Source organism: Periplaneta americana, chromosome 13, assembly GCF_040183065.1.
Source record: "Periplaneta americana isolate PAMFEO1 chromosome 13, P.americana_PAMFEO1_priV1, whole genome shotgun sequence".
NCBI lineage: Eukaryota > Metazoa > Arthropoda > Insecta > Blattodea > Blattidae > Periplaneta > Periplaneta americana.
This window is the reverse complement of record NC_091129.1, coordinates 132,533,009-132,556,300: the sequence shown is the minus strand read 5'-3', so window position 1 is coordinate 132,556,300 and position 23,292 is coordinate 132,533,009. Positions and strand designations below refer to the sequence as shown.

The 23,292-nt window shown below is 35.8% G+C and overlaps 1 protein-coding gene across 2 annotated transcripts in view; it reads right to left on the bottom strand.

Annotated features, from left to right (window-relative positions):
- TkR99D (Tachykinin-like receptor at 99D) overlaps positions 1–23,292 on the bottom strand; it is an 823,748-nt gene that overhangs the window by 15,547 nt on the left and 784,909 nt on the right. The window contains exons 6-7 of one of the 2 annotated variants that reach the window (XM_069844275.1): positions 23,084–23,226; positions 3,371–3,488 (exon numbers count right to left, since the gene is read on the bottom strand). In XM_069844275.1, coding sequence (XP_069700376.1) covers positions 3,391–3,488; positions 23,084–23,226 — 241 coding nt within the window. In that variant the 3' untranslated portion in view covers positions 3,371–3,390. The remainder of the gene's footprint in view (positions 1–3,370; positions 3,489–23,083; positions 23,227–23,292) is intronic. The other variant, XM_069844274.1, reaches the window with a different exon arrangement.

Below are 23,292 nucleotides of genomic sequence, written 5' to 3'. Positions count from 1 at the left end.
GAAACACTGATTGTTAATAAAATTCACGGATTGAACAGAGTTTTTACTCACTTTTTCTTCTCCAAGGCAGACGGTAGTTGCGTCATATTTATTCGGCAAGTTCCCGCGCAATAATGACGTGGTCTGTTGGTTTCCCGCGTGTTCCACAAGTGCACTGTACCTTTGTGCATCTAAGAAAAGTAGACACGTAGTGTTGCCTAGACTAATTCGCGTGGAAAATAATTTTAATCAATGGGTCGAAAACGACCCACCAGGGCATAAATGGGTTAAGACAATGATTGTTTTTATGAAAGATCGCTTGAGGGAAGATGAAGTTAATTTTCTTACAAAATCGTGGATGCTATTCATAGACATTTTGCAACACGCGCTACGAGCGTACTAAGCTAGCCCCGGATATCCATTGGTTACTTGTACAGAATTCAAATCATATCCTATCGCTAACACTGGTTTATGAATACGAAAAACGCTGATCATCCACCGGAAGCCCGCGCTAAAAATGTCTATGAATACGGCCCACAGAGTTTAACAGTTATTTAAATGAAGAATTTAATAGCTCTTTCGCAGGAAGCAATTGCAAATATGACAAAGGAATAAATAATATATATTCGTATTTATTTATAACGATAGGCAAGTCACGCCGAGAATATATAATTTATATTCTTGAAAATGTAACATATTATATGCTAAGGTAAAATAGTCTATAGTAGCGATAATTAACCACGTTCTAGCTTATTGGGTCAACAATTTTTCTGTAATTGAAATTCTAGTATTAACACCACATAAAAAGTCTTGAAAGCTTTAACACATAAGCATTTAAAATGTTCTCCCTACATCGTCAAATTATAGCCTATCATATTTGACTATTATTTTTTCCAGTACTTTTAATAATAGGGACATAAACATAATTTAAAGAGTGAAAAACCACCTGTAGACATGCATTGCACTATGCTATTCTTTGGCAAAGCTCAAAACGCTTTTCTAACATATACAGATTGACCCACTTAACTCTTTCACCTCCGATAGCGTGTGAAATATTTCAGATATATATATACCGACAACTACAAGTTAAATTACATCGAAAGGGACATCTGATACACGTAATGTATTTTTGTACATGAAATAATTCAAGATATTGGAGTCAACAATTTTTTTTTTTTTTTTTTTTTTTTGTAGAAACCAACTATGTTTTGTATTGCAAATGTTAGCTCTGTCTAATAAAAACTGGCTACTTATAGCCTGACTGAATGTCACGGGTAAGAGTAAACATAAGCAATGTGTGACCAAGGATCGAACAGAAGGACAATTCCGCTTAGAGTTGTGTGTCAAATAAATCACAATCACAATGTACTGTGCATTTTAATACTATGAAAATGTTGAACGTGGTGAAGTGAGACGTAAAAGAAGTGTACAATAAAAAAATAAACAATTATTCTCAAAAAACAAAACACAAAATCTCCGGTGTGCAATCAGATTTCTCGGCGATGTCTTATCCTTCAATTGTCCACTACAGAAATAAAGAAATAAGGGTGGTATTGGGTAGTCTAGGTCTACAGTAGCCCATTATGATTGTGTTCGATATTCAATTAAGTCAACGTTATGAACTAGATACAAGGAAGGATGCGTTAGCTAACACAACATTTGAAATACAAAACATACCTGGTTCCCACTAAAAAAAATAAAGTTGACTCTAATATCTAGAAAATTATTTATGCACAAAAAATACATCTCGTGTATCAGATATCCTCTTCTATGTAATTAAACTTGCAATTGTCGGTTTGTGTATATCTGAAATATTTCACACGCTATCGGAGATGACAGAGTTAAGTGAGCCACTCTATGTATGTATGTATGTATGTATGTATGTATGTATGTATGTATGTATGTATGGGTGTGCGTATGTGTGTGTGTGTGTCTGTGTGTGTATTCCCCATCAAGCGAATTATTTTAAAACCTTTCAATTTTTTTCACTCATTTTATCTATCAAACTATGAATAGAATATAATTACAGAATACAGAATATAATTGTAACAAAAGAAATAAAATTAAATAATATTAAACATATTATATATGAGGTAACAATAATAGACCTAATAACAAATTTGAGGGCCGAATAAGCAGTATTCGTGTTCGGTCGGAGTTCAAATATATTTAATTCATATACTGTAAGGGGAATACAGAAATAAAATAAAATAGCAAATAAAAGTAAAATTACAGCTACAATGAAAATATATAATATAATATTAACATACAAGACAATAATATCGTATGTGAATCAACTAGGACAAATTAAGAAACAAGAAAAAACAATATATACACTCACGTAGGGAATGAAATTATTTAGGCCTATCCATCCATCCATCCATCCATCCACCCACCCACCCACACAACCACCCACCCACCCATCCATCTATTTGTCTGTCTGTCTGCCCGCCCGCCCGCCCGCCCGACAGCCTGCCCCTCTATCTATCTATCTATCTATCTATCTATCTATCTATCTATCTATCTATCTATCTATCTATCTATCTATCTATCTATCTATCTATCTATCTATCTATCTATCTATCTATCTATCTATCTATCTATCTATCTACCCACCCACCCACCCACCCACCCACCCACCCACCCACCCACCCACCCACCCACCCACCCACCCACCCACCCATCCATCCATCCATCCATCCATCTATCTATCTATCTATCTATCTATCTATCTATCTATCTATCTATCTATCTATCTATCTATCTATCTATCTATCTATCTATCTATCTATCTATCTATCTATCTATCTATCTATCTGGGCCTAATCATATTGACGGTATTAACACGTTTTTAATTTTCTTATTATATTTTAGTGGGTTACATGTTAGAAGTTCTGGGTGTAATTTAACTACACAATTATTAAAATGTAACATTTGGTAAAATTTTAAGTATTATTTACTGGTGCTACTTCCATGAGTACAATACTCAAGAATTCTTCGCTCATAAGAAGAATTATTATTAGAATTGTAGGATATTGATTTCAAACAACATAAAATAATAATAAAGAGATGTTTGTTAAAATCCTACAAGGTGTTGTTATAAATTCAAACTCTATCTTTCAGCAAGACGACGTCGTTAGTTTCAGATCTCGAAAGAAGCATCAGTAAATAATATTTATTGTTTCCTTATCCAATTTTAACTCATAATATTTATAAATAAATTTTTATAAGTAAATAGAAGAGTGTTTTGATTTTTGCCAAAGAATGGAATGGTAGACTGCGTGTCTTTAATTTGTTTCCACTCTGTACATTAAAATGAAACGAATCACTGGAAAGCAATCCCCAAGCAGGACGGACAGACTCTTGCACATAGAGACTTTTTCTAACCCACCGGGAGTTGTTCCAACGATTCTACGACAATCGTTTCCTTGCCCGAGCCTGCAGTCTGGCGTATAACCTGGGGTGCGTGAGTTCCAACGACGGCAAGATCATCGTCTCCGAAATGGAGTCTGGAAAGGGTACATATATTTAGACACAAGCTCCACAAAATTGAAATATTTATCTGAAAATTTCGTATCAAACAAAATAGAAATAGTAAAATAATGTAAGCAATTTCGTTCATTATCAAGACAGAACATTGTGAACAGTAACAATGGTACAAAAATTCTATCTAGAATAATTCAAATCAGACCCAAGTAACATGTATTGGAATATGTTGCATACCATCAAGAAGGGCATCCGGTAAAATATTAAAATAAGTAACGTAGGTACCTAGGACAAGAGCACGTTTGTCCCATTCAAAGTACTTCCCTGTGGACCTTACACAGTGAAACACACAAGTGCACATTACATGTGTAATTGTACATAGAAAGTCAATATGAACTTCACATATACAGATGAATAAAATAGCTATAACAATGTTATCGGGGTATTCTCGTGTGTTTACAGGTGTATACACAGTATACCAGTTAACTGTTAATTAATGGCTCAAAAACAGCTCTTTATTTGTAATGTTAATAGTAAACTTATCCATGTTGAATCTCTCGTACACTACTTTTAACACTTGAATATAAATAAATGATTAAATGGCGATCTTACTCATGTTAATTATGTAAGCATGTGTAGCTTACAGTTGTTTCGGTGTTACTTGACACCATCCTCAGAGCCTACTAGATCTCGGCGCTATCTCAACTTCGCTGCGTGTTGTGTGGGTGCGTTCGTGTGATGAAGAGTTGTGTCAAATAGTTTGTGTGTTCTGAAATTGATCTGTGTGTTGAGAATTTGATTAGGTTGTGTTTTAGTGAGTCTGTATATTTCATATTGTTCTAGTGTGTTGAGTTTTTGGTTTTTGGGTTGTATGTGTAGGATTTCCATGTCTGTATTTATGTTATTGTATGTGTGGTTAGTATTAGTTATGTTTTCGGCATATGTCGATGTATTGTGTCCTCTGGCTATTGCTTTAATGTATTCTTTATATCGAGTTTGGAATGATCTGCCTGTCTGTCCAATGTATAAACTGTCGCAACTATTGCATGTGAGTTTGTATACGCCTGTGTGGTTGTATTTATTTGTTTATGCTCGACCATGCCGAAATGTAGTAATTATACACCTGGTAGCAGACCTTTAATGCATGTCATTAAAGTACACCTACTCATTAAAGGTCAGGTCTTTCAGCCAATGACAGGTCAGCTTTCTACCGTTATAAAACCGCAAGTATCGATTATTCTCGGATATGCAATCGAAAGAGAATTAGCGAAAAGTCACGGAGGCTGAAAATACAATACTGTCGCAGAAGGTTATGTTCTGTTACTATAATAATTAGCGTTAATTGTAAATAATATTCAAATAAATACAATTTGTCATCTCGTTTTTCAATGTGTAATTTTATTTCAATGTTATCTCTGTAGGTTCTTATGGCCTAGCAAGGTCAATGTGGACATCTGTTCCTCGGAAAAAATCAATACTTTCGCGTCTGCGCACATCTCACAACATACGGGACATTGCTCCAGGTCAGATACAATAAAATTAATAATATCAAGTTAGAAATATGGCCGAGCATAAAAATTCGTGTGAAACTCGCATATAATGGTAATTAAGAAGCTCGTATGAAAATTATGAAACTCGCTTGCGCTCGTTTCATAAATATCCATACTCACTTCTTAATTACCTTCATTATAGGCTCGTTGCATAATGTACTATTGTACTGTTTGTGTATTGAGATGTCTTTGTAGTGTATTTTCTGTTCTGTATGCTATGTTCTATTTCTGTTTTGTGAATGAGGATGCGATCTTATGTGTGTTTTTGTTTTCGTATGTTAGTGTGTTGTATTTCCTGTGTTCTTGTGTTTGTGTTGTGTTTTGTGTGTTTTTGTGTTTGTTGAGTTTTTGTTTTGTCTTCCTTATGATGTTGTCTATTATGTTTGGGTTGTAACCATTTTCTTGTGCTATGTAAACTCATATTATCTTTTAATAGATTATTATTATTATTATTATTATTATTATTATTATTATTATTATTATTATTATTGGGAAATTGACTATTATTCATAGCTTATTTCGTTCCATTCATTAGCCACATTTAAATCTTACAGCAAATTAGGCCTACAGGGTGATCAGTTTGGGTATGGATAAAATTAAACCACCGTAAACCATTTACTACTGAACTTTATTTGTTGAAATTTTTTACATACAACACTGAAAGATGGGAGATTCCTCACAGTTTAACATGACCCCCATTGCGTACCCTGCACAACTCATAATGGTGATGAAATTCAGCCCATGTCCGTTGTAACATAAGAGGAGTGATTTGTTGAAATGCTTGAGTAATTTTTACTCTCAGATCATCAATGTTCCTGGGTTTCTGTGAATAGACAATGTCTTTAACAAAACCCTACACGAAGAAGTTAGGAGGGATTAGATCTGGGGAATTTGGGGACCAAGACAAGAGATAGCTGCTTCTCGTACTGGGTTTCGTCTGCGATTTTCTGCATTTTTTTAAACACAGGATCTGTTTCTACAAATGCTCGATACCACAACATTATAGAATCGTATTTAGGTACTGTACATTACGCGCACCATACTCACGTCGAAATTCCCTTTGAACTCTTTTAACACACTCAAATTTAGCAGACCAAAGAACACATTGTGCCCGCTGTTGATTTGTAGCGGCTATTTTAATCATCTACGATTTTCATTAACTTTGTCGTTTCAATAACAATAGGAGTTTTGTCAGGATCCGTCTGTGCTTACCTATTTAACAAATATTAGTAGTTTACAATATTTGTCACATTTATTTGTTTAGTTTTTTTTTAACGTTTTCGGCTTGAGTAAGCCATCTTCAGAAAAAAGTTTTATGCCTATATACACGAAGTGTATAGTACAAATAAATGAAACAGTTGAAAAATGTAAATCTCTGTGGAGATGAGTGAATATACAATGATTAAAACATTACTGCATTAAAAACAAGGGCTATATAAGCCATGATCAAAAGTTACTAAAAAGTTATTAAATACTAAAATTAAAACATGTGCGATGTAGTTGCGATTAAAATACTGTAGGTTGGTTCATGTGTAGTAATGTCCAGATCTGACTAGAAAATGGTGAATCAACTGTGAGGTAAGAAAAGAAAAGAAAATATGTATCAGATTGTGATACCTATGCCAAATTATAATGAGGGGTCATATACAAGAACAGAGCAAAGTATATACTAAGGTTGGATAAAAAGTAATGGCAACAGTTCGATATTTCTGATATGGCTTTATTCACAGGGGTACAACATTTACGTACCTTCTATATAGTCGCCCCCTTTATTTATTACCTTTTGCCAAATGTTTGGAAGGCGTCGTACACCATCAGCGCGTCCATCTTTGTTGATGTTCCGTATTGACCGCCCTAAAGCACGGATAAGTTCATCTCTGGTATTGTACCGGGTCCCTCGCAGTGGTTCTTTCACTTTGGTGAAAAGATCGTAATCGCATGGACCATATCGGGTGAGTACGGTGGATGTTCCAGTAGTCCGCGTTTTCCGTCTGCCTTGGAGGTACAGCGTGGTGCAGTATTACCCCATCAATGTCATACGCCACAATGAACATCACTTTCACAGCACTTTGTGTAGGGCGCACTTTCTTCGGACGAGAAGAACCTGGATGCTTCCATTCATTTGTTTGACGTTTCAAGTTTGGTTGATTCGTATGAGTGAGCCCAGGTTTCGTCCATAGAGACGATTCGTCCAAGAAAGTCGTCATCTTTCTTTTGGTACCGGTCCAACTGGAAAGCGGTGCCTTTGTTAAACCTCGGTAACCCAGAATGTCTTGCAGAATGTGGAGCACAGTTTTGTGACATACTCAGACTTCCGCTGCTAACTCACGCGCAGTCCATCGGCGATCAGCAGCCAACAAAGAAGCAAGGAGTTGAACTGTGTTGTCCTCCACGCGGGATCGTCCTGTACGGAGGTTGTCCTGAACGGTATCCCTGCCTTCCCGGAACGCTTTAACCCATCATGCCATTGTGCGATATGGCAACGCTACATCGGCATATGCTTCATGCAGTCCCTGAAAACATTCTTGTGCACTACGACCTCGTGTCACTTCAATTTTGATCCAGGAACGTTGCTCTAGTTTTGTAAACGTGGTTTTAGGGCGCTCGCACTATTCCTATTTATTTATTATTTTGCTAATAATTGTAACATAAATTATCAAATATACAGAGAAACTTTAGCTCGCCCCTGAAAGTCAACGTTCTACACACTGCAGTAGATTGACAGAGTACTGTTGCCGCTGGCTGCACTAACTCATCTAACAGTCCATGTTCATGTCCACACAGCTGGCAACTCTCGAACGCACCATCGTCACGTGACGGCAGTGTTGCCATTACTTTTTATCCAACCTATGTATGTAGATCATAATACTGTTAAAGCAATGAACAGCTTAATAAGCTACATAAATCTAGTTACAAACATCAGGATGTAAAATATGTACGCGAGCGCACGGAAATTGAAATTCTAATGTGGTTTTTTCTGAAGATGGCTTACTCAAGCCGAAAACGTTAAAAAAACTAAATAAATAAATGTGACAAATATTGTAAACTACTAATATTTGTTAAATACATAAGAACAGACGGATCCTGACAAAACTCCTATTGTTATTGTATCAGCTTATCGGCCCTCACCATGCCTTTCAAATTTTTTTTTTCAGATTATACATTGTTGACCGTCATATATGGAAACTACCATCTTTTACTCATAATATAACCAGCAAGAAATTTTTCCTACTATCATAATAGCTTTATAATAATAAATTAATATTATCCATACCTAAACTGATCAGACTGTATATTAACGAGGTTGTTTTAAAAAGTTTTGCCTCCTACTATTTATTTGAAAATGACTGTAGGCCCTAGTTACAGTATAGCAAAATTGGTAACTTCCTATTGTTGACATCTATATAATTATTTCTCTACATAGTCGCCCTAGCCATTAACACATGTCTCCCAACGGACGACCAGTTTCTTGATACGTCAAGGTCGAATATTTTACTTTGACGACAGAACCACAACTTCAATTCTGTCTGCACTGAATTCTCAGAATCAAGGTGCAGTCCTCTCAGGTATTCTTTAAGTTTTGGAAATAGATTGCACCAGAGCGAGACTGTATGGAGGATGATCAAAGACAGTGAAACCAACCTCAATTCTGTCTGCACTGTATTCTCAGAATCAAGGTGCAGTCCTCTCAGGTATTCTTTAAATTTTGGAAATAGATTGCACCAGAGCAGGACTGTATGGAGGATGATCAAAGACAGTGAAACCAACCTCAATTCTGTCTGTACTGCATTCTCAGAATCAAGGTGCAGTCCTCTCAGGTATTCTTTAAGTTTTGGAAATAGATTGTACCAGAGCGGGACTGTATGGAGGATGATCAAAGACAGTGAAACCAACCTCAATTCTGTCTGCACTGTATTCTCAGAATCAAGGTGCAGTCCTCTCAGGTATTCTCTAAGTTTTGGAAATAGATTGCACCAGAGCAGGACTGTATGGAGGATGATCAAAGACAGTGAAACCAACCTCAATTCTGTCTGTACTGCATTCTCAGAACCAAGGTGCAGTCCTCTCAGGTATTCTTTAAGTTTTGGAAATAGATTTCACCAGAGCGGGACTGTCTGGAGGATGATCAAAGACAGTGAAACCAACTTCAATTCTGTCTGCACTGAATTCTCAGAATCAAAGTGCAGTTCTCTCAGGTATTATTTAAGTTTTGGTAATAGATTGCACCAGAGCGGGACTGTATGGAGGATGATCAAAGACAGTGAAACCAACTTCAATTCTGTCTGCACTGAATTCTCAGAATCAAAGTGCAGTCCTCTCAGGTATTATTTAAGTTTTGGTAATAGATTGCACCAAAGCGGGACTGTATGGAGGATGATCAAAGACAGTGAAACCAACCTCAATTCTGTCTGCACTGCATTCTCAGAGTCAAGGTGCAGTCCTCTCAGGTATTCTTTAAGTTTTGGAAATAGATTTCACCAGAGCGGGACTGTATGGAGGATGATCAAAGACAGTGAAACCAACTTCAATTCTGTCTGCACTGAATTCTCAGAATCAAAGTGTAGTCATCTCAGGTATTCTTTAAGTTTTGGAAATAGATTGTATCAGAGCGGGATTGTATGGAGGATGATCAAAGACAGTGAAACCAACCTCAATTCTGTCTGCACTGTATTCTCAGAGTCAAGGTGCAGTCCTCTCAGGTATTCTTTAAGTTTTGGAAATAGATTTCACCAGAGCGGGACTGTATGGAGGATGATCAAAGACAGTGAATCCAACCTCAATTCTGTCTGCACTGCATTCTCAGAATCAAGGTGCAGTCCTCTCAGGTATTCTTTAAGTTTTGGAAATAGATTGTATCAGAGCGGGACTGTATGGAGGATGATCAAAGACAGTGAAACCAACCTCAATTCTGTCTGCACTGCATTCTCAGAGTCAAGGTGCAGTCCTCTCAGGTATTCTTTAAGTTTTGGAAATAGATTTCACCAGAGCGGGACTGTATGGAGGATGATCAAAGACAGTGAAACCAACTTCAATTCTGTCTGCACTGAATTCTCAGAATCAAAGTGCAGTCCTCTCAGGTATTATTTAAGTTTTGGTAATAGATTGCACCAGAGCGGGACTGTATGGATGATGATCAAAGACAGTGAAACCAACTTCAATTCTGTCTGCACTGAATTCTCAGAATCAAAGTGCAGTCCTCTCAGTTATTATTTAAGTTTTGGTAATAGATTGCACCAGAGCGGGACTGTATGGAGGATGATCAAAGACAGTGAAACCAACCTCAATTCTGTCTGCACTGCATTCTCAGAGTCAAGGTGCAGTCCTCTCAGGTATTCTTTAAGTTTTGGAAATAGATTTCACCAGAGCGGGACTGTATGGAGGATGATCAAAGACAGTGAAACCAACTTCAATTCTGTCTGCACTGAATTCTCAGAATCAAAGTGCAGTCATCTCAGGTATTCTTTAAGTTTTGGAGATAGATTGTATCAGAGCGGGATTGTATGGAGGATGATCAAAGACAGTGAAACCAACCTCAATTCTGTCTGCACTGCATTCTCAGAGTCAAGGTGCAGTCCTCTCAGGTATTCTTTAAGTTTTGGAAATAGATTGCACCAGAGCGGGACTGTATGGAGGATGATCAAAGACAGTGAAACCAACCTCAATTCTGTCTGCACTGCATTCTCAGAATCAAGGTGCAGTCCTCTCAGGTATTCTTTAAGTTTTGGAAATAGATTGCATCAGAGCGGGACTGTATGGAGGATGATCAAAGACAGTGAAACCAACCTCAATTCTGTCTGCACTGCATTCTCAGAATCAAGTTGCAGTCCTCTCAGTTATTCTTTAAGTTTTGGAAATAGATTTCACCAGAGCGAGACTGTATGGAGGATGATCAAAGACAGTGAAACCAACTTCAATTCTGTCTGCACTGAATTCTCAGAATCAAAGTGCAGTCCTCTCAGGTATTATTTAAGTTTTGGTAATAGATTGCACCAGAGCGGGACTGTATGGATGATGATCAAAGACAGTGAAACCAACTTCAATTCTGTCTGCACTGAATTCTCAGAATCAAAGTGCAGTCCTCTCAGGTATTATTTAAGTTTTGGTAATAGATTGCACCAGAGCGGGACTGTATGGAGGATGATCAAAGACAGTGAAACCAACCTCAATTCTGTCTGCACTGCATTCTCAGAGTCAAGGTGCAGTCCTCTCAGGTATTCTTTAAGTTTTGGAAATAGATTTCACCAGAGCGGGACTGTATGGATGATGATCAAAGACAGTGAAACCAACTTCAATTCTGTCTGCACTGAATTCTCAGAATCAAAGTGTAGTCATCTCAGGTATTCTTTAAGTTTTGGAAATAGATTGTATCAGAGCGGGATTGTATGGAGGATGATCAAAGACAGTGAAACCAACCTCAATTCTGTCTGCACTGCATTCTCAGAGTCAAGGTGCAGTCCTCTCAGGTATTCTTTAAGTTTTGGAAATAGATTGTATCAGAGCGGGACTGTATGGAGGATGATCAAAGACAGTGAAACCAACCTCAATTCTGTCTGCACTGCATTCTCAGAATCAAGTTGCAGTCCTCTCAGGTATTATTTAAGTTTTGGTAATAGATTGCACCAGAGCGGGACTGTATGGAGGATGATCAAAGACAGTGAAACCAACTTCAATTCTGTCTGCACTGAATTCTCAGAATCAAAGTGTAGTCATCTCAGGTATTCTTTAAGTTTTGGAAATAGATTGTATCAGAGCGGGATTGTATGGAGGATGATCAAAGACAGTGAAACCAACCTCAATTCTGTCTGCACTGTATTCTCAGAGTCAAGGTGCAGTCCTCTCAGGTATTCTTTAAGTTTTGGAAATAGATTGCACCAGAGCGGGACTGTATGGAGGATGATCAAAGACAGTGAAACCAACCTCAATTCTGTCTGCACTGCATTCTCAGAATCAAGGTGCAGTCCTCTCAGGTATTCTTTAAGTTTTGGAAATAGATTGCACCAGAGCGGGACTGTATGGAGGATGATCAAAGACAGTGAAACCAACCTCAATTCTGTCTGCACTGCATTCTCAGAATCAAGTTGCAGTCCTCTCAGTTATTCTTTAAGTTTTGGAAATAGATTTCACCAGAGCGAGACTGTATGGAGGATGATCAAAGACAGTGAAACCAACTTCAATTCTGTCTGCACTGAATTCTCAGAATCAAAGTGCAGTCATCTCAGGTATTCTTTAAGTTTTGGAAATAGATTGCATCAGAGCGGGACTGTATGGAGGATGATCAAAGACAGTGAAACCAACCTCAATTCTGTCTGCACTGCATTCTCAGAATCAAAGTGCAGTCCTCTCAGGTATTATTTAAGTTTTGGTAATAGATTGCACCAGAGCGGGACTGTATGGAGGATGATCAAAGACAGTGAAACCAAGTTTCGTTGTGCACAAAGTTTTCGGAATTCCAGTTCTGCGATTATCATCTGCACACGTTCCTGTGATATGCCACACTTGGCTGACAGCTACTCCTGCTTTATGCAACGGTTCTCAGTTTATCGACACGATTCTGATGAGCATAATCAGTTGTCATACGAGGTCTCCCACTTCTTCCTTTGTCACCCTAGTTGAAGGTTGCACCAATATTTTGTTAATTACGAGCACGAATAGACAGGCCAACGTCGCGCAGTATGATGTCTACACATTCATCTCCATAAACAGCCTTCATTCTCTTGATGAATGTCATTCGGAGCCACATTTTCTCCCTTTAGAAACTCTATCACAGCTAGCTGCTTTAGACCAGCGATGGGCGTTTGAGTGCATTTGCGCACGGGGAATTCCAAGTGCGAGCGCTGTAGTGTGCCAGCAGCTATAACAGATCTTACACAGCTTTTAAATGAGCTAATTTAGGACCAGGGAAAAGGAATTCTTAATACACAATTTGCAGATAGAATTGCAGCTTTTAAGGAGAAATTGCTGTTATGGATACGTCAAATGCAAAAGGGCAAAATATATCATTTCCCATCCTTATCTAAACGCATAGAATTTTGAACAATGACAATTTCGAAATGTACGCATGTATTCTATCCGGTATATCAGAGAAATTTACATCAAGATTCCACGATTTAGATTGCCTGGAAATGGATTTGCGTATTTTTGCTACATGTTCCGATTCCAACTGATTATTGATAACGTCCCCCCTTCATTAAAGTGTGAATTGATTGACCTGCGATGTGATCGAGAGATGTGAGCGAAATATGATTCAAGGTCGAGTCTTATGCAGTTTTATGACGGATTCCCAAGAGGACGCTTTCCCAAACTGCATAAGCTGTGTGAGAAAGTTTTGTGTTTATTTGGTTCCACTTATAGATGTGAACACTTATTTTCTATTACGAAAATAAACAAATCTCAAACAAGAAATGATGGGCTTTTAAGGGCAGTTCTTCGCATAGCTTGTGCTAATACAGTTTCTCCAAATCTTGAGAAATTGAGTAATATGAATTAATGTGCAACAGACATGTTTTGTTTTGTGTTTAAGGAAGTGTTTTATTACTTTGTGTTCTTACTTAGTTTGGTAGAATAACATTTTCTTTTGAAACATACAGTACGTACCGCAACTTGAATAAACCGGTTTTCGTGCACTCTATAAGCACGGTCAAATGCAAAAGGGCGAAATATATCATTTTCCATCCTTATCTAAGCGCAGAGAATTTTGAACAATGAAAATTTCGAAATGTACGCATGTATTCTATCCGGTCTATTAGAGGAATTTACATCAAGGTTCCACGATTTAGATTGCCTGGAAATGGATTTGCGTATTTTTGCTACATGTTCTGATTCCAACTGATTATTGATAACGTCCCCCCTTCATTATAGTGTGAATTGATTGACCTGCGATGTGATCGAGAGATGTGAGCGAAATGTGATTCAAGGTCGAGTCTTATGCAGTTTTATGACGGATTCTCAAGAGGACGCTTTCTCAATCTGCATAAGCTGTGTGAGAAAGTTTTGTGTTTATTTGGTTCCACTTATAGATGTGAACAGTTATTTTCTATTACGAAAATAAACAAATCTCAAACAAGGAATGATGGGGTTTTAACGGCAGTTCTTCGCATAGCTTGTGCTAAAACAGTTTCTCCAAATCTTGAGAAATTGAGTAATATGAATTAATGTGCAACAGACATGTTTTGTTTTGTGTTTAAGGAAGTGTTTCATTACTTCGTGTTCTTATTTAGTTTGGTAGAATAACATTTTCTTTTGAAACATACAGTACGTACCGCAACTTGACTAAACCGGTTTTCGTGCACTCTACAAACACACTTCTCTCGTAGTACACCGTGCAAGCACAGAGTGCATGATTCTGCCCAACCCTGCTTTAGACGAACCGACATAGTGCAGTTACTGTATACGCCGCCATGTTTTAGACTATAGCTAATTCAGAGCTCCTCCTAATCTAGGATTTCATTTGAAACGCCCCTGGCATTCCACTGAATGACATTTAAAGTGCAAGTTCCCTGTAAGCTTGAAATTTCCAGATACGAGTAGTAATTATCCTAATATTAAAATTAAATACTAATCCTAGTGAGAAGTATGATTTCAGTAAAGGCATTTATATCCCTTGTTTTGTTGTTGTTTAGTCAACTGTCTAAAGACAGGTCTGAATCTCACAAGTAATACCAACAAGGCACCACCTATGAGGCAACTAAGCCAGGAGATAATGGGTAGGGTGGCTTATTATATCCCCCCCTTCTTTTTAGAAAATTGTGCATTAGCTGCTTCTTTCCAGAATTCATCAAATTGTTGAAGGATTAATTTTACACAATGGGATCCTATTTTTACAAAGACAGAATCTAATTTATGAGATTTACATATTGAAATATTGTTCCTCTTCGCTGAAGTGTTGCTATGAAGCTATGTTACATTGTACAATTATTATTGGAAACATAACTTTTCGGCCTTGAGTGGAATTCGTCTGATTTTTATTGTCTGTAGGAGGTAGATGAGATTTTGTTTTTAAGTATTTGAGAATATGCTGAGGAATCGACATTTTCACACCAATGTTTGGCCTCATAAAATGATGTATTTATGTTGAGTCCTAATATTTCAGGAAATCAGAATATATTTTGTGATCAGAATTATGGTTTTTCTTTTTGTTTGCAATCACTTGATTTTGATTAGTACAATAATCATACTCCTTGTCGCAGCTTGTAAATTAATTTTTGCCAATTATTTAATCTTTAACATATTTACTGAACGTTCCTTAGGGAATAAAGTAAAGCAGCAAGGCTTAGTAAAATAATAAATTAACAGAGCAATATTTTCGGCTTTATTGTTGTCGCCATCTAACGTCAAAAGATTCTATTAATACCAAAACTGTAACACCACTGCCACCTGGCGAGTGAAATTCTAACTACTTACTCAAGTGGAAGCTTTTGATGGGTTATCGACTATAAACGATAAAAGAAGCAGCGATCTTTATCAGAGTGAATTGAAGCATTCATTGTCACTGAGGTGTGCATGTTGGAGTAACGATAAAAGCGAAGATGCACGATAAAAGCGACGAAAAAGAAAAATTTCATTTTCCTCGCTCTTGTCGTTCATATGTGTGATCTCTGATTAAGATAATATTAATCTGTATAATGACCGGTGGTTATTAATATATCCGAATATTAACCGATTGATTATTATTTCGGCATATTAAATTATCATGGATATTAACAAATTGATCAATTGTTTATTTATTCGTGATACGTTTATATGATCACAAGAACCAATCACATCACAATGACTTTATAGTAGCTTTGGGATGAAAAACGGGTTCAATTTTGTACGTATTTAAGTTATATTAACCTTGAACCTAGCTGATATTTTCTATATATCTTCTTTCATTAAGTGAATATATAGAATATCTTCTACTGATAAATCAAAATGTTCGCTTCCCGTATCCTCGTTGCTCCGATATGAACAATTGATTCTTTGATGATACCAAAGCGTTGCTAGGTCGTTTATTTTATCGTTTATCGTTGCTCTAACGTGCACGTCCCCTTAGGCGCTAGACGCAAGTCACTAACACGAACAGATTATCGAAGACTATCAATTAATTATCTTTGAACGTCAGTGTACTTCGGGCCCCCTGTGGCATCTCAACAATTTTACATTATCTATGTAGACCAACGAGTTAGGGTACGTACACGTTGGAGCAACGATAAACGATAAAAGAAACGACCTAGCGACGCTTTGGTATTATCAAAGAATCAAGTGTTCGTATCGGAGCAACGAGGACGTGGGAAGCAAACATTTTGATTTATCAACAGTAATCTCACTAGACGTTTTGATTTATCTAGAGAAAATCAAAACTCGAGTGGGATTTAATTGACTATTACACGATTAGAAGAAAGTATATAAAGATTAGAAGTAACGAAGTTCTCCAATACAATAAAATATTGATTGACTTACGAAAATACAACTGTCTTCAAATGTATTATTGTACCATCTCAACATTACAAATATTACGCTAGATGCATGCTAGATGGCAGTAGTGAGCAATGCCTTCTCGTCGAGAAGTTCTCGATCTACACGTATACACGATGGCAATGTTACTAGTCAAGAAGGCTTTGTTGATTCAGTTTCATTTTTATTAAAATGCAACATTCCACTTCAATTATCCGAATCCCACTAATCAACGGCACTTGACAGATGATTTTCAATAAATCTTAATATTAAACAACCTCTGATACGTGACTATCCATAATATCATATAGCAGAAGCTATAACATAACCTAACTAATATACACAAGTGTTAGAAAAGTTTTAATTAACGACGATGACATAAAAAATAAATAGGAATAATTTTAAAAGGAATAATTATTGAATGTACAATTTTCAAATTTGAATGTGGTTGGTAGTTCAATTGATGTTATATTGGACGTGTGCGTAATAGAAGTGGAACGCGTTGATTTAGGCCTACATGGTGTATTCAACTTATTCAGAATTTCCGAATGAATAATTTTAAAAGGAATAATTATTGAATGTACAATTTTCAAATTTGAACGTGGTTGGTGGTTCAATTGATGTTATATTGGACGTGTGCGTAATAGAAGTGGAACTCGTTGATTTAGGCCTACATGGTGTATTCAACTTATTCAGGATTACCGAATGGTGCTCTTAATTTATTTGTAAATCGGATTTCAGAAGATGCATAGGTATGATCAGTGATTTTTATTAATTCTTGTTCTTGAATGTCAATGAGAGTCATATTTGAAACTGCTGTGCATCGACTGGAGTGGTTTGTAATTATATATATATATATATATATATAGGCCTATATTTTTTTGACGTCCAGACCAGCGCAGTTTCAAATGTTGGCAAACAAAGAAACAAATGCTAGGGACGCGATAAAATTGTGCGATAAGCAGCCATGATTGGTTGAAATACGTCCTTTCGTGCCGTTTTATTGGTGAAAAGTAGTATGACGTAGTAAGAGTGTAATAGTCAGTAGAAGGCATTCTATACATCCACTTAATGAAAGAAGATACATAGGAAATATCAGCTGCTAAGTTCAAGGTTAATGTAACTTAAATACGTGCAAAATTTAACCCGTTTCTCATCCCAAAGATAATGTAAATTCGTTGTGTTGTGATTGGTTCTTGTGATCTCATAAGATATGACGAATAAATACAACTGATCAATTTGCCAATATCTACAATAATTAATTTAATGTGCCGAAATAATAATAAATTGATTAATATTCGAATATATTGATAACGACCGGTAATTATACAGTTTAATATTATCTTAATCTTGATATGAACGACAAGAGCGAAGAAAATGGAACTTTGGTTTTTCGCGCTTTTATCGTGCATCTTCGCTTTTATCGTTACTCCAATATGCACACCTCAATGACAATGCATGCTTCAATTCTCTCTTATATATCGCTGTTTTTTTATCGTTTATCGTCGCTCCAACGTGTACGTAGCCTTAGAAAGAGAAGAATACTCTCTTTCTAACTCGTTGATTTAGACCTCAGTCTGTGGTGCACTCTGGTGAATTTCTGACGAACTAAATGGTCTAAGCTTCTCGACACTAGCGACACTAGCTTGTATGGTCGACGTGAAAACAAATAAAGAGTCCTGCCATAGCACAAAAAAAAAAATTATAATACAATTTTAATGTGAATTAAGTTGATCGCAAGACACGAGCTATATCTTATATGATTTTTAGAATAATGAATACATAAATATCTCACATTTGTCCAAATGTACAGTACAAGACCGTTGTGTTGTCCCGGTCGTGCCTCACAATTTTCAAACTCTCGTTTATAACTCGTGTCTCGAGTTTTGAAAGGCGCGCAGGTGCCCTTGTCAACTTCTGTTTGCTTCGCAGAGTGCATTGTAATGCGAAACCAGCGTAGGTTCTCAGAGAGACACGCAGCTTCTTAGCAAGGTTGCATCAATATCGGTTTCATCAGTGGCGGTTCATGAAAATAAATTGAAGAGTGAGATTCCAAAACTCGCATTTATTGTATTATGTGTGTGTGCATGCGTACGTGTGTGCCACATTTGAGCCATCTATCATATTATTGAAGCATGTTTTCTTCCAAAACAACGTCAATTCTTGTCTTTCTGACAATAAACGTATTATTATTATTATTATTATTATTATTATTATTATTATTATTATTATTATTATTATTATTATTATTAGTGCTTTTTTTTTCTAGAAAAAGGTTTACCGGAACTCTATCACTCGATCACATTATACAACAAAAACGTAGGTTTAAAAATACTAGGCCTACATACCTTATATTACAATAAGTTCCAAACGAAGCTCATCGATTTTAAGCATAACGGAAATTTTGCGATTTCGAGCTATAGTTTCAGGATCAATAACGGAAGATGGCAGCACTACATTGCATGAGTTACTTTTGCACCAACGATAATAATGAGAAAATGTAAAGTCTTGGACTCAGCAGTGGCGGCAATTTTAATTTTCAATTTCGCTTATAAAATATATCTCGTTGGAATTTGTAATGGCAAAAAGTTTACCGGAACACGTTTCGGACGTGATTTAACATGGTCAGTTTAGTTTGGACATGCAGAAGCGTCAAAAGATGTTCAATTCCTGTTTTTTAATGATCCCGAAACGTTATTATAAAATTAAAATTTTAAAATCATCATTATATTTTACAGGGAATAATACTTAACATTCTTCTCACGGAAGGTTTATAGTTATAGAGGGCATAGAAAGGAATATTTTTCAACTGGGAGGCATGATTATTTTACTTTATAGAGAGTAAAGATATGAACATTTTCACATTGAAAGGGTATCGCAATTGTAGAGAATAGAAAACATGAATATGTTTGAATGGAAAGTTCGTTTATTTCATTTTATAAAAAAGAAACGAACATTTTTCAAATCGAAGTATTATTTCAAAATATAGAGGAGATGATTATGTTTCACGTGGAAGGCTTGATTAATATGTTACGGAGAATAAAGAAAGAAACACTTTTCATACGGAAGTTTTAATAGAATATACAGAATTAAGAAAAAAGATTAATGTGTGTCACATAGAAGTTTTTTTTATATTTTACACACAATAGACAAGATGACTTTGTTTTATATAGAAAGCTTAATAAGATATATTTTATAGATAATAAAGGAAATGGACATGCATATCATGGATGATTTATTATAATATATGAGTACATAGAATAATGAAGATGAATATGTAGCCTGTAACATGGATGATTTGATTATTACAATTCGTAGAGAACAAAGAAAATATGAACATGTTTTGCTTGGAATGTTTATTATATTGATAGAAAATAATACAGATGGATATATGATATGGAAAGCTTGATTATTATATCTTGTAGAGAATAAAAAATGGACAAATCTAGGGTAAATATATTGGCTTTACTAACGCTTACAATAAGTAGTCTTTATTTTCATACAGTTACATTGTATGACGGTTATTATTGTGGGTAAATTATGTTATTATTGTTAAATTTTTAAGAAACGAAACCTTAAGGGGAGGCAGTGGTGAAATTTTCGAACAAAACTGAATAAAAAATGAAAATTTGGTTTTTTCCATTTTTATTGTCTTTATTTTCATATTCCGATGTTAGTTTTTGATTTTGTGCCCTTTAAAAGTATGAAATTAAAACCAAGATAACTGTATTACTATATTATTCCCATAATAAACTAACATCATTATTTATATACCTTCTCTGAACATATAAATAAAGAGAAATATTGAAAATGTCTTACAATATGATGCATGGAGCATTTTATATCAAACGATATAAAGTTTTATCAAATTATTAATATATTTACAGAACTATTGTACTTAGAAAGTTGAAACTTGGTATGTCCATTACTAATACTATGTCCATACTTAGTATCCATGACCAATTTCAAACAAATCGGATAAATTTTGTGGATTTTGAAATATTCAAATCTGCCTCCCCTTAAAAATATATCATAGATTAATTGTAATAATGATTCTTAAGATTATTAAAACAATCGTAAGTTAATATTAAGTTACATCTTCTTGCAACGTCATTAACGCATTAAGGTGTAACTTGTTTCATTTTATATTATATAAAACAAGTATTTTACATTGATATGTCATGTTGACTCACATGTCCAATGAAATGTTTTTGCTCGTAATTAATCTAAATCTGAATGTACAGTATCCTCCATTTGTGACGCTCTCCTCACACCGCAAGCTCAGCGACATTTTCTGTTACATGTTTCGCACAGTTACAGCAAAATGGCCGCCGTTTCTACGGTAGTAACTTTAGTTTCTGAAATCTGTTCAGCGGGGAAAATGTTAATAAACGAATTAAAAATGGATATAAGTGCATTTTACGTTGCTCAGAAGATATGTATAAATTATCATTCTTCTGCTTAAATACATTTTTTTAAATATAAGCGAAGAATATTCTGAAATACTCGAATAGTTTTTTTATTGGAAATGTTTGTAATGCCTTGTGGGAAATTTTTTCTAGTCCCTCTAATGTGGGCTTTTGGCGTTCACTTTCTGTTTAAGTGTGCCCCAAAGACAAAAATCGCAAGGATTTAGATGTGGGGGAACACGGGGACCAATTGGATTGTTATGCAACAATAGACTAACCGACAATTTTAAGAAAACAACAAGAATTAGTGATCGAGAAAACTGTTGCTTCTGATCATGAGAAGATGACGGCCGAGGGATGCACATATGAACGCCGTTAAGGAATGGGTGATAAATATGGAATTATACAGAGCGAAAGGGACCTATTACATTATTTCACAGGGGTAATACATCAAGTCAATGCCAACAACTTTTGTCAAATAAGTTTCTTGATACGTACAATAGTTTTAAGAATATGAAATGTAACGTCTTGCAATGCTGCAAAGAGTAGCAGTGCTCCTTGGGGTCATTGCTCCGCAATGGGGATGGGTGTAACTCTTATCATCCACTCCGCAAGAGTTGTGAGAGGAGAATGTAAACAAAAACGTCTTATCGGATATGTTTCGTTCAAATTACTGTAGACCAAAACGTAAAGTATTCAATGAAATAATTACGAAAATCGTTTGGTTTTTAACATTCTATATTACGGTATAACCTCTTTAAGTCTAGGGAATCTTGTAGGACTGTTTTTTTTTTAAACTACAAATAATGCCCATGGCTTGTTAGTATATCTTTTCATTAATAATCTTCCTTTTATATAATCGTGAAAACTTGGTAACTAATTCAACAGTTCATAGCATAAATACACGTCAAAAAATGACTTTCATACTCCATGGCAAGTCAATCATGCTATCAAAAAGGAGTGCGTTATATGGCAGTAAAAATTTTTAATAGCCTCCCTATCGATATAAAAAATGAAACTCAAAACATGAGATTATTTAGGGCCAAATTAAAGAAGTACCTAATTTCTCACGCCTTCTATTCTTTAGGTGAATTCATGACATTCAACAACGCTTCATAAAATTGATACTAAAACTTTGTGTTGTACTAGTAGACTATATTGTAAATCTCTTCTGTATATATTTCATCTAGACTGTGACTATAAATTAAGACTTCATAATAGTATTAAGTTTTTTGACTTGTTCCATATTCTAGCAGTGAAGCAATGTATGAATACCATGGAATGTTAATAAATACAATGCAATACAATACAACTCTACATTTAAAACCATGATAATTGTTTAATATTCACAGTATCTGTTGATTTCTTTGCTTTTTACATAATCACAAAATAGTAAAGAATGTACATTCTTATAAACCCAAACTATATCCATTAAAGATTCCTTTACATTTGATGTAAACTCAAAATAACATTATTATGTGTACACATTCTGTAACTCAATTTACAATTTACAATTATTATATTTGAAGAAATAAAAAATTAATTAATTTAGAAAAGAAATTAAGTTTACAGTAATGTTAAGTCATGTAAGTACATGCAATTTAATAATAATTCCAGATTTAACTCTCCTCCAGAAATCAGTAATACACTGACGTTCAAAGATGATCGTGTAGTCCTAAGCGAACTTTTCAACCACGGGCTAAGTCAGAACCAAATATATAAAAAAAATTGACAAACTTTGAAAGAGTTCTGCTAGTTCTCAATAGATGGCACCATTATTGGGACGGCTAAAAAGTGTCAGGGAAAATAATGATGTAGATTAAGCTCTCATAATTGACAATATCATCGGTTTTCAGCTATACCCAGTGTTGTTTTACAATCAGTAGAGTGGTGTGAAAAACTGAATTCTATAATGTGGGTATATTTATGTACGATTGGCAACACTGACTATTATCTTCGCCATCTATTCATAGAAGTAATAACTAAAGAAGCCACACTTATACCAACAAATTATCGATCACTATCGATTAGTAATGTCAGATGTCTTTGAACGTCGTGTATTAAGGTCTTCTTCTGTCTCTTTTGATTTAATAGGGGCTTAATCCAAAGATCCCTGGCTGTTATTAGCAGCTTGGTACTCAACCGACCGTCAAGATGTGTTTGTTGAAATATTTAGCGTCAAATTCAATGTAAGTGCTCTGAATGAATGATTTAAAGTGGGCTTACCGTTCCGGATGATGCGGCATTGCGCCTCCGGAGAGCCGGAGCAGCTGTAGCGGCTGGTAACCACCTCCCGCCTCGACAGAGTCTCTGGCGTCAGGTGCACGCAGGGGCAGCAGGAGAAAACCTGCTTAAACCCTCGCCGGAACCTGCAACAGAAGGAGCGCGCTAGCTCAAATCCGGAGCTATTTCATCAGCCTTGCATAGCATGAAAT